Source organism: Alternaria postmessia (genome assembly GCF_024291825.1).
Source record: "Alternaria postmessia strain BMP 2775 chromosome Unknown scaffold_30, whole genome shotgun sequence".
In the NCBI taxonomy this organism is placed as follows: Eukaryota; Fungi; Ascomycota; class Dothideomycetes; order Pleosporales; family Pleosporaceae; genus Alternaria; species Alternaria postmessia.
The window spans coordinates 96,781-109,039 of record NW_026260103.1 but is presented as its reverse complement, the minus strand read 5'-3'; the positions used below and the strand labels follow the sequence as shown (position 1 = coordinate 109,039).

At 52.3% G+C, this 12,259-nt stretch overlaps 4 protein-coding genes across 4 annotated transcripts; all 4 read right to left on the bottom strand.

The window, feature by feature from the left end:
- Positions 1–2,017: 2,017 nt before the first annotated feature.
- On the bottom strand, positions 2,018–5,164 carry J4E82_005589 (uncharacterized protein; the record flags this gene model as incomplete). Its single annotated transcript, XM_051731851.1, has 4 exons — positions 2,018–3,625; positions 3,688–4,422; positions 4,469–5,023; positions 5,084–5,164. 4 exons carry the CDS (start codon positions 5,162–5,164, stop codon positions 2,018–2,020), a joined length of 2,979 nt encoding a protein of 992 aa, XP_051588341.1.
- A 1,165-nt stretch (positions 5,165–6,329) lies between these two features.
- J4E82_005588 (uncharacterized protein) lies at positions 6,330–8,175 on the bottom strand (the record flags this gene model as incomplete). Its single annotated transcript, XM_051731850.1, has 6 exons — positions 6,330–6,476; positions 6,527–7,622; positions 7,689–7,743; positions 7,798–7,891; positions 7,974–8,017; positions 8,070–8,175. 6 exons carry the CDS (start codon positions 8,173–8,175, stop codon positions 6,330–6,332), a joined length of 1,542 nt encoding a protein of 513 aa, XP_051588340.1.
- Positions 8,176–8,739: 564 nt separating this feature from the next.
- J4E82_005587 (uncharacterized protein) lies at positions 8,740–9,615 on the bottom strand (the record flags this gene model as incomplete). The annotated part of the gene is made up of 3 exons (XM_051731849.1): positions 8,740–9,210; positions 9,264–9,335; positions 9,388–9,615. The coding sequence occupies 3 exons, from the start codon at positions 9,613–9,615 to the stop codon at positions 8,740–8,742; spliced, it is 771 nt and encodes a 256-aa protein (XP_051588339.1).
- A 691-nt stretch (positions 9,616–10,306) lies between these two features.
- On the bottom strand, positions 10,307–11,924 carry ERG6_1 (Delta(24)-sterol C-methyltransferase; the record flags this gene model as incomplete). The annotated part of the gene is made up of 4 exons (XM_051731848.1): positions 10,307–10,459; positions 10,508–10,684; positions 10,732–11,788; positions 11,857–11,924. The coding sequence occupies 4 exons, from the start codon at positions 11,922–11,924 to the stop codon at positions 10,307–10,309; spliced, it is 1,455 nt and encodes a 484-aa protein (XP_051588338.1).
- Between the last annotated feature and the right edge of the window lie 335 nt (positions 11,925–12,259).

Below are 12,259 nucleotides of genomic sequence, written 5' to 3'. Positions count from 1 at the left end.
AGAAGGCGCCCAGATGCATACAGAGGGGCCACACAGGGGTCAAGAACTTGTGACATTTGCTTGGTATGCTGAGACGTGGAGCAATCCCTCGTGTCGGAAGCGAGACAGAGTCATGGTGTTCCCTTACGCTGACAGCGGACGGATGTGACGTGCTCTACCAACATCGGCGCCGTCACAAGTGTCCGCAGAGATTGGCGATCGTCATTGCGTGCTGATGGTGTTGTACAGATTTACAGAAGTCGCAGGATGTCTGAGTCGTTAGCAGACCGTTAGGAGGATGGGTATCCCTCCCAAGACTTACCATCATCTCGCAGCGCCAAGTCTGGGGAATCATTCGATTTTTACGAAATAACCAGGCGACGTTGTGGCCCAGCTTCGCCACAGCAGAATAATACCCTGGTCCTGAAACTCCACATAGGACCTCGATCCTATGAGAACTGTCTTGGCAGATCCAGGCCATGTGAACGAGGCTGCTTTGCGACGCGCGACAGGGATGCGCGTCCTATTGTATTTACCCCTAGCCTATACCTCCGAACCAAGAGCCGGATTCTCGCTGCTGCTATAGGCCTGAGTCTCGGACAGGACTCTGCCGTTCCCGTCGTATCTCCAAACCGATGGAGCGTTCGCCCACATGCTCTTCCCTTTGGTAGAATCAGTCCACTTGTGAAACTGGGGGATCGGTGTGAGAACGAAGGGTGAGCGGCTAGCTCATAATCAGGCAATTAGCAGAGGGCGCGAGTCTCCAGTGCGTTTCTGCGGTACGCCCGTACCTCAAGATAGACATCCGGATATCGTCGTGAGCGATATCTTGAGGGGCTTGGCAGGTGAAGTATAGCATACGCGGACGCCAAGCTGAGACGATGGCGTGTGTGGTGGTTAAAGCGATTACTGAAGGCTTGCGAAAGCAGGGACACAGGATACGCGGGATACGACAAGTAACCGCGGTAAGCACTTGTGGCGCAAGCTTGTAACAAGCCACGTTGCGCACAATTATCCAACACCACGCTACCTCCCATCGCAATACAGCTACCCGTCAGACTTTCCCGACTACCAAGATCATCGATATGTAGTGAGCATCAAAAGGCAAAGATCGCCGCAGTTCACCCTACTCCACCGTTAAGACGTTAAACACAATGCGGCCCGACTTGCAATCTCCGCATCCAAGCTCCTTCCCTGTAATTAGCTAGCTGTAACGATGGAGTCCCAGGACACAGTTGAGACTCAGCTTTCAACACCATGCCTAGCATCACGAAGCCAAGCTTGGCACTATACACGCCTCGTCGAGGTACAACATGACCTGACCATCGGTCTTATCGTCGGGAGTAGGCTGTTCGACTTGTTTCTTCGCAACACCTTGCCAAGTATATCCGCGTGTTTCTCTCCACCTCAAACCTTTGGCATTCGGTCTTATGCTTGCGAGGCGTTTTTCTCTTATGCGCGGTCTTGTTCGGCCTTGTATACATAGGCAGCGTGGTGTAGTTTCTTGTATACTTGGGTGCCCAGAGGTGTTGTGCGGAGGCGGAGTGTACTGTGACTTGGTCGCCAATGTTCCTGGGCTCATTCCCCATGTCCCGGAATAACTCTCCGCTCTTGGCGATCGGCCTTACGTGTGGCATGACGGGCTGATTGCACTCACGTCGAGATCTCGAGCTGACGAAGCCTTTGGCTGAAGAGCATTCTCTTTGGTGCACCAATTACACGTGAAGCATTACTGCTACCGGTGGTGGTATTACCGGTTGCGGAACTTAAATTCGCCTGGTCCTTCGTCGGACTTACCGTCCACGTGGGCACAACGGCGACAAGTGAGTGGTGACATACTATCGGATCCAGAATCAGCGCTTAGCATACGGTGAGTAGATCGGATTTCTGCTGTATCGTTGCTACAGACAGGGAGCAGCTCGTAGAACTTGCTTAGTTCAGCAGAGTTTGACATCACGCGACACTGTGGAGCCTGTAGATATTGGAATATTATGCAGGCATTATGATTAAATCTTCCTTTCGTCTACTGTGCATGGTATCATCTAGCATGTCTAAAACGCTCATAACTCGTGTCCTCATCCTGTGACCGACTGGTACGGCCGAAGTATTCTTCGCCACCATCCCTTTCGTCCGCACTGACAAGTGGCTGGCGGCTACTCGTACCGTGCAGTACTGTGTCAGCATTGAACGGCGTGGCCGGGATATCAACATCGATGCCAACGTCTTCGAACCCTTCATCAGGACGCGGCGCCTTCTGGTAGCCTTTAGCGTATGAAGTCCCCTGTTCTAGCTCTTCCTTATCTCCTAGTCGTGTTCGACTCGACGCCCTAGTCGACGCCATTGATCCAGACGGTGAACCCCGTCGTGCATACGGACCCATCTCGGTGAGCGTAGTGAAAGTAGAGGGAGTGCCAGGCCTTGACATGTCTTCGGGTCGGCCGTACAGCTCCCCGTCGCCACCAAATTGTTCCCGGAACTCTGCACGCTTCTTGAAGTTCTCGAAGTCGAGCTCTGACTCGGTGACGACTTCCATGTGAGGGATTTCTGTCCCACCACTTACATGCTTGCCTGGCTGATGAGAATCCATTTCTGTCATAAAATAATCACCGAAGCGGTCATAGCCTGGCGTTGATGGCATAGCGCGATCGGTCGAACGCCGGTGAGGTGCATCGAAGATATCTCGATCAGCGTTTGACCGGTGGCCATATATCTCTTTCAGGAGATGCTGAGACTTTGCGTGTACCATTGGCGTAAGCAGCTTCTTGTATAGCGCGGGGTGGCCATAGCGAGACGAGACCTTGGTGCTCTTCTTCGATTTCGGGTGATCCACGGAATGGGAACCCTCTACATCGGAGTAGGGGAGCGTGGAGTAGTACAGCAGTTTATCGTCGAAAGCTCGCCTGCAGTACCACTTGAAGCCGAATAGCAGGAAGGGTAGCGGAACCATGGCATACAGCATGTTGCCGGTTCCTACTTGTATATTATCAAAATCGATCGATCCAACACCGTTTGCACCAACGACCAGCGCGATGACCGCATCTGCGAAGGCGACCGCGAATAGCATGCGATTTACTAGGAGCTTCCAGAATCTGCCGCCAGACTCGGTCTTCGTGATGAAAACATACTGAAGCAGGTACTTCTTGAAAACGCTATCCATGGCGATGTAGAAGGCTGTCACTGGGAAGATGATCGGTTGTAGTGTTCCCATGCAGAGACCTACAGTCGACACGAAGAGGTAGTTGTTGTAGTAGTCGGCATATGGGAATGGTTGAGGCGCGCTGAGCTCAATAAGCTCTCTTGGAGTTGGCGAGAAGAAGGTACGTTGGAACCAGGACCACAAGAAAATCCAGGCTTGCGAGAGATCGATGGCAGCACCAAGGTTTCGCTGCATTTGCCAGGTAAGCCAGAAGGTAGACACATTACACAACCCGGTCATAACCTTGGTGAACAGATGGCCATCCTGAATAGCTTCCCAGACGCCTTGATCCTGCGCTGCGACGACGGCAGCGACGAATCGCCACGCCGAACCGAATACAGAGAAGACGAGGAGGTTGTTGAACACGAAGAAGGAGTACAGACGAGCAGTGACATGGCGTTCCCTGGAGGTCTTCGAGACATCTCCGGAGTGTGTGAACAGTCGACGGAACTGAAATTACGGATATCATGTCAGCTTATATCTCAGAGATTGCTTGTGAGGGGTTTACTGACCACCACAGGAACTCCCATGTACATTAGAGTTTGCACCAAGGGGGCCAAGATACCCTGTGCAATAGCCCAACCTGTCGGGTGGGCTTGAAGGTTCGTCATGAACGCTGGCCATACAAGCCCCAAGTGGGAGAAGTCTGACAAGAAGACGGATGTCAAGATGTTAGGAACAACGAAAGCAATGGTGAACAGCACTACCCATAGACCATCCCAGAAAGCACGTATTCTGCGAGTCCTTCGTGTCATCGGAAGGTTCTGCCAAAGGAGGTCATGGGGTTTGGGGGCGAGGTAGACGTCACAACCAGCAGGGCCCTTCTTCCTCGTCGCATACGCAACCGCATGAGCATCTTCGATGTGCGCGTAGGATGCAAATCCATAGGGCATGGGATTTCGCATGTCGACACCTTCTCGTACTTCCTTGATCGTTGTCTCCAACCTTGCGATTCGGTCCGTCAGGTAGTCGATCGCATCGAGTTTCCCTTTGCCATGCACAGCTTGATCGTCTTTCGTGGCTTTGCACGTAGGACGCTTGGCGGGCAGCTTGTTCGGGTTGCTCAGGTACTCCGCCAAGTGCTTCTCGAGTTGGCGGACAGCGTCATCATGCGCCTCAATAAGCTTTGGCAAATCCTTAACATTGCGACCGATCACTGTCCGGGGGATGGTATCGATTGACTTGGCTTGTTCGACAAGCTCGACAAGCCCGGCATCCGTTCGCGATGATTCGGGAACGTGTGTAAGCTTTTTGATGTTAGCTAAGTTTCTTGACTACAGTGACAAGACTTACCAGTAACGTTCGCGAGTGCAGGCTAGACTTGTATTCCTGAGTGTTGAAATACGCACGCCTAAGTTTTAGAATCGCTCTGTAATTCAACCAAAGGAAGAAACACACAACACCCTGGATCAGATACGCCACCACGACGTAAGCCCAGAATTTCCTTCCAAATATGTACTGCGGCGTAAACTTCATCAGGGTCGGTATCTCTTTCCACTGCTTATAAAGCGGCGAGCCTCCTACGACGTTGACAGGTATCAGAATGCCTACACCCACCACTGTCAACACCATGAAGATGTCCCGAATCATTCGAAGGAACCGTAGGAAGACGACCGCATCCAGACCGATAGTGTCCACTAATTCCTGCTCTTTCACATTTTTGACTGCATCCAACCAACTGAACGGCTTCTTGTCCAGTTGTTTCGGTCGGTGTTTCTCATCGGCATGTTTCGCTCGTGGTGCATAGACTCTCGAGTTGCGTGGTCGGAGAAAGCAGAATACAACGACTAGTAGCCCGGATATAACGAAGGAATATACAATAGCGGCGTAAATCGAGTTCTCTTGGATCTGAAATATGGGTAAGTATGATGTTCGCAAGGGTTCGACGCAACATGTGTTTGTACTTACTTCACCCTGGAACGGATCTGCAATCAGGTCGAGAAACTTATCAGTACCACTTTCGCCATTCTGTCGCCTCCAAACATCCATACTGGAAACCCCCCTCTTCAAGCGAATGTACTCAGTAGTTGATGTCCGAAAACGTTCCGGAAATGGCAGCGAATAGTAAAAATGACGTTGTGTGGTTGGATAACAGAGTAAAAAAGAATAACTAAGAAAACAAAGTGATTATGAGAGAAGCTTAGATTTACGCCGATTAACGAGGTACGCGTAACGATCCCCCGGACTTCTTTGTTGGGACGATGTCACAGTACTAGAATGCTCTTTCCGCGCATCGCCGCCGAGCGACGTCATTCCCGCCGCTTAGTGTGGGTCAAACGCTCGCTGAAAGAACATTTCGCGTCGAAGCTTTGAACAAATCGGCATCATGGTGTGAAGCGGAATACGATCTGGACCATCATTCCAGGCCTAAAAATAGTGTATCGTGGGGTCAGGTTGCACGCGTCCAGACCTTGGGACCGAAAATTCTGGTGCACTATCTCGTGGACAGCCTGTGGGACTTGGCAGGGTCCCTGATGTACTCCAGAGTAGCAATAATTTCATGTGCCTGCACCGCCAATCATCAGCTGCATCAGTACAAACCGTTCGACGATCAGCTCGCGAAAATCAGGAGGGTCGTGTCTCAAAAGAGGACAACATAGCTCAACATAGCGAGGCTTACTGTGACGTCATGGTCATCGGCCAACCTGCGGGAACCTGGAGTACGAGGTAGCACGTTTATTCAGAACACCGTGTCAGGCCGACTACAATGTAGCGCTAACATCCGGAGAAAACGGGCTTCTTCGCAGTAGCAGAGCACCGCGGACAATACGATACGACAGGTCCATCGACAAGTCACTCGGACAGGCATAGCGTTTGATCATCTATGAATCATGTCTGAATCACAGACGTCTTTATCATCACTTTTCCAATGAGCGATCTGAAGGCATATGAGCCGAATATCACGTATACTTTCAAATGTAACCCATAAAGCTCGCTACATGCTCAGTCCAAACCAACTCTTAATGCCGTTCCACCCACGCCCATGGTAGCTCTCTCCAACATGCTGTATCATCAAACCGGCCATCGCGCACCTTAGCAGTGCGCGGGTGTCCACCCCGTAGGGAAAAGAATCTATGGATATCACGAAACGAAAAAAAGAAGAGAGGGGTATGCAAAGAGTGAGAAAAGATTGCAGAGAGGTGACTACTCAACCTCATGCCTTCTCCTTCTTCTTTTCCTTTTCCTTCTTGTCGTGATGGTGGTGATGCTTCTCTGATTTTGCATCCTTCTTAGCTGCGGCTTCGGCCATGAGTTGTTCGAATGCCATGAAGTCGCCTTCTTCTTCGGGATCGCGCTCGGCCTACATCTAGTTAGCATCCATATCATCCACGCGTAAGACAAAGAGCGTACCTTTTGGAACATCTCGCCGATAATCATCAGCGCGTGTGCTCGTTCCACTCGCTTCTCCAGCTTGATCTTCTTATCGTTGAGAACGGAGTCGCATACATCCCTAAGTACGCTCTGAATCTCGAATTTGCTGCCTCTCCAGGCCGCAGCGAGAATCTTGCCAGTAACACGCTTCTCATATTCAGCCTTCTTCTCGTCTGTCCAGGCTTCTCCGCCCTGTTCCTCTAGCTTGGCCATTTCCTCCATAGTAAGCTGCGCGTCTATCGCTGCAGACATGGTGGACCAGGTGTCCTTGACGAGCGTGCCCTTATCCTTGATACGGGAGAAGAAGCCTGAGATACCGAGGAACTTCTGCGACTTGAGGAATGAAGAGGCCTTCATGATGTACGTGGCACCGATGGCGTGGAGGATCTCAAGACCGAAAGATTCCATCTTGAGGTTCTCGATCTCCAGATGAATCTTCTCCTTGAAGGCTGCGGTAACATCGGTCGCCTTGTCGGTTTCAGTCCACACCGAGATACGATCGATGAGCTTCTTGGCGAGGTTGGCAACACGTTCGTCACGGATCTTCTTGCGTTCCATCTCGTATGCCGCGAGCTCTTCCCGCTGCTCCTTGGTGAGACCGGCCTTCTTCTTCTGCTTCTCACGTAGCTCTTTCTCCGCATCGGTCATGCCCTCCGCCTCCATACGTGCCTGTTCCTCCGATTTGTCCATGATGGCTGCGCGGATTGGTATGCCTCGTGATTGCGGCGTGCTCGTTCGGGACGGGGGCGATGCTGCTCTCGGTGCAGTAGACGATTCGGCAGTGTTCTCAGCATATGCTGGGGGCGCCTCAGCGTACACAGGTGGTGGTGCATCTGCTGCGTGTGCTCCTGCGCGCTCCGCTGCTGCTTCAGCTTCCTTGGCCTGAGCAGCAGCACTTGGGGCTGTGGTCTCTGTGGTACCGGCAGCCGGGGTAGCGCCAGCTGTGGCAGTCGCAGGAGTCTTTTCGGCCTCGACCTTTTCGGCTTCTGCTTGGGCGGCGGCTTCTTCCTCCATCTCACGCTGGGAGATCTCCATGGTCTTGGTCAGGTCCTTCATCAACGAGATCTCGCCGATCCTATGAGTGTCAGCGTCTCTCTTCTGCATACAGACATTGCTGTAATGAGCCATGGTGTTGTCCTACCAGTCCACGAAAGCCTCTCCACCAAAGATCATGGTGAAGAACTCGGATGGATCCTCTGTGCCTCTGTTAGCGTTCTGCAACCATTACTACACCACGTGTATATCCATACCAAATCCGCTGCTAGGCATCGCACCCTCCTTGCCATATTTGTCGTATGCTGCTCGCAGCTGGTCGTCGCTGAGTATTTGGTACGCCTCGCCAATCTGTCACCCCGTCAGCCCCGCAATCCTGGTGGAGTATCGAACAGGATCGCCATATCCTCTACTCATGAGTAAATCAACGTACTTCTTGGAACTTCGCGTGTGCTGTCTCATCGCCAGGGTTCTTGTCTGCGTCGGAATTAGTCCTTGAGGCTTTGGAGAAAGTCGTTGCGCAATATACCGGGGTGCAGTTTGATAGCGAGCTTGCGGTACGCCTTCTTGATTTCGAGCTCCGTCGCGGTGGGCGGTACGCCGAGGGCGTCGTAGTATGCGGTTTCCACGACCATGGTTGCGAATATCTAGGACTTGGGGTGAGTGGTGGGAGCGATCAAGAGTATATGCGTTGGGCGCGCGTCGGCAGGCTACACATGCCTGTGAAAATGCTGCACCGCCACAGCCGACGTCACCACGCTAAAAACATCCGAATACCCTTGACAGTCCATCCATCACACGTGGGTGAACCATACTCGGCAGGTGAATGTTACAAGTCGTTCACAAGATGCGAAAGAGAATTTACGGGGTTGTCAAATTCATATACTCTTATTCATAGATATGCTAGATAAGAGAGCTGGTCTATACAAGCTCAGAACCCCACCCGTTCGAGGTATACCCGCCATGGCCATATGATTCATTTGAAGAACCCAATATCACCCTTCGCCGCCCCATGCAGACGCCATGCTAGAATTTCAGTCCGTGTATCATGAACCGTTAAGTGGGATACTTTTAGACCAAACTGGAGACAAATCGAGAAAATGCAGTCGAGGGTGGAGTGCGCCGTGTGTCCGAGGACGACGGAGGATGTTGCAAAAAGCAAGCATGGTGTTGCAGACTCGGAAGTGTGCCGGAGCTTTTTAGACGCTGAACTTGGCCTTTGCACGGGTGCTACCGGCGTTGGCAGCATCAGTGTGACCAGAGAACTCGACGGCCTCGTTTTCCTTGAGCTGAAGCGCCTGCTTGAACCGCTTGCCAATCTTCAACAAAACCTCCTTGCCCTTCTCCTGGGTCCTGCCCTTTCCGCCTTCGCCGGGGATAGCGCGGCCGACTGTGCGGGTCCACAGACCGATACGGTAGAAGCCTCGCCTAACGTTGACGACGACACCCATGACCTCATTGTCGTCCTCGTCCTCGAGGTTCTCTCCGATGGCAGCGAGCATAACATGGAGCCAGAGCGCATCGATGTTGATGACCTTCTTGTCCTTGAACTGGAAGGCCCATTTGCCTCCGTGCTTGTTCTGCGCGTCTTCCCACTCGGGTCGTACGCCCTTCTTGAAGAGATGGTAGTCGGACTTGAGCGCAAGGTCGGATGTGGGGGTGATGTTGTTCTGTGTGCGATGTCAGCTTTGCCCGTTGTTGCTGATATTGGAACATGACTTACGTAGATACCCCAGAACTCCTCGACTGAGTCAAATGAGATGACCTCCTTCAGCAGTTCGGCCCAGTTGTCGCCCTGCAGTTGTTAGCATGGAACAATCGACGCCCAAGACGGAGCAATGTCGTACCTTGCCGCTCGGGGGCTTGGTGAACCAGAGCGTCCATGTGTTCATGAGCGGGTGCTTGACGTTGAAGTTCTCGGGGTCGTGGAAGACGGTGCGGATCTCGCCCTCGCCTCCGGCGTTGTTGGTGGAAGACTGTTCCTCGCCCTCGGCGGAGTTCTCAGTTGGCGAGATGGGGATCGTGTCCAGCGGAACCTGCTGGTTGGGCTGCGGTGCTGATGCGACTTCGGCCATTGTCGATGTGCTTGTGGGGTGTTGTGGGGGTGGATATGGAGGTTGCCTTTGGTAAAAGAGGGACTACAAGCGATGGTTGCAGTCGTGTGGTAATTTGGCGGTTGGTGGTGGGCGGAATCAGGTGAAGGCGGGGCTTGTCGCAATCGCACCAGGCGATTATACGGGAGGAGTCGCGGGGTTGCGCTGCCTTTCTTGCGTCGGATAAGAGAAAGGACAAGTGAGAGGTGACTGTTTGCGGCGGGCGTGTCTGTCGGGGAAGAATATGCGTGCAGTCGCAAGGCAATTCGTGGGACCCTTTAGGCTTGCTTGGCACGTACCTCGCGCTAGGTCCCGTTTCAAACTGTAACACGGAGAGCATAAAGAAGCAACCGGTTGATGTCATGGCAAAACTAACTTTACAACTAGCTACTTTTTTTCGTGTCCACGTTACTGCTGTCAAGGGAGCTCATGATAAACTTCCTCTTAAACAGCCTCGTCGCCGAGCAAAACGCGTTTCAATATAAGCACATCTACGGCCCAACCTCAGCTATGAAAGAGCAGAGTTGGAATTTGACATCCGTGCTACAAACATCACGCTCACATTGTAATCGTGCCGCAGCATGGCGCGAAAAGTATACATTAGTAATTGTTATATGCCCAGTTTCCCAAATGGCTGAATGTCGCCTGCATAATACATGTAAACGTGAGACGCTCATAGCTCGCTCTTGTTCAGAGTCTCGTGGACCTCTGTAACCACCTCGGGTGTCTTGTCGAGTCCCATCACTCCCATCAGCTTGCCAAACTCCAGCTTAAATTGAGTGTAGGCAATGTCGAAGCGCGCACCCGCGAGCCAGGCGACAAAGAGCTAAATTTTGTTAGAGGTCGTTGGAAGTAACGTAGTTGCGATACATACCATGATGAATGTGATGACCAGAACTGTACCAACAACGGCGGCGACAATGTAGACCAAGTCCCAGTTGGCCTCGGAGTCCTCTTTCCGTTTCCGCTCCGCCTCCTCGATGGTGGCAGGTGCCTTCTTGTCGACTGGTGGTTGTTGCGTCGGGAATATTGACTCGATGAATTGCTCAATCTAACATGATTAGCAACAGCGGCTTCAACAGGATCTATATGACTCACTCTTCCGAGGGTGATGCTGATCTTGAGGAAGTTGGGGTCGTGGGGGTTGTTCTTCTTCGCGATCTTGCGAGCGTATCTCCTGAAGACTTCGCAGACGAGCTGCAGATTTTGTGTCGACTCAACCATCAGTTGGCATGCCTCACCCTTGGTGATCTTGACGTTCTTCTGGAAGAGAGCATAGTTCTGGAAGCATGTCTCGAGCGTCGCAATGGCCATAGTTTGCGGGATAGCGCAGAAGTTGAACACACTCTGCTCTCGGAGACCTGCGAGATAGTACAAGCAGTCGTCTGCTCGGGTCAGCGCAGTTAGAATCATCTCTGAGCTGCAGTTTAGGGCCTTCTGCTTGTTCTCGGGCTTGAAGAGGTCTTCAAACTCATTAACGTGCTTTGACCAGATCTCCTTAGGCCAGAATCGCCGTCCATCATCAATATCCTCCTTGATGTCACGGGTGATGTTGACTTGTTGGAGGAACTGGCCCATGGATTCCATCAGCTCTGGCCTCTTCAGCAGCGCAGCGTTTGCTAAGCCAGCCTCAACAAACAGACGTGTGCAACCCTCGCCTACCAGACCGGCGACGTAATGGCAGTACAACTCGTATTCCTTGATGGTCTTGACGCCAGCGTTGAACTCGGCGTTGTTCGCGTAGTCTGCCATGCCGTTGCCCATGCGCTTGGTAATGTCCTTGATGATATCCTGGTAGACAGGCTTGATCTTCTTGAACTCCTCAATGACCACGTTGAACTCGACCAGAAGTTGCCTGTCCTTCTCGTTCGGGCCGTTCTCTGTGAAGTTCCATCCATCCTTGTCCAAAATGTCCTGGAAGTTGCGCAGTAAAGGCTCCTTCTTCTCCAGGGGTATCGTCATGTCATCCTCGATGGTGTCCAAACCGCGCAGGACTAGGTAGAACAGCGTGACGGGCACCAGAAGCTCGGGGTGCAGCTCGAGGATGACGGCAGCGAAACTTCGGCTGGTCTTGTTGAGGAAGTGGAAGCATCGTTTCAGGGACTCGCATTCTTTCGATTCGTCGCGCTCGTGTACTGCGTTATGCCACACTTTCCTAGCCAAGCATTAGCCGTGTTCCGGTTTGCGCAAACTCTGGCTGCACGCGATGGCGCCTTTACCTACCATTGAATGATTGACCGCAGTTCGTTGGGGTGAACCACGTAGTAGAGCATGCTCAGAGGGCTAGGCATGATGGGCTAAGTTAAAGGAGTCTTGGATGGAGGGGGTATTAACAGATCGCTTGAAACCGGTGGTATAATGGCAGGACGCGGACCAATTCGGCGACAGAAGACAGGATTGAGAAAACAGCGAGTACCACGACTTCTCTGGCAGGTTGAACTGTCTCTTGGGCGCGAGAAGTGTGAGGTCAAGGAGCGTCTCCGCAAATTGCAACAATTGGACCCTGTAGCGCACGGCCTTAGCAACCCGCGTTTCTGCACCTCCCCCTCGGATCAGGGATGAGAAACACCGAAAACACCGAAACTCGCATCTTCGTTCCTGAGTACTGCACGACCTTGTTGCGATT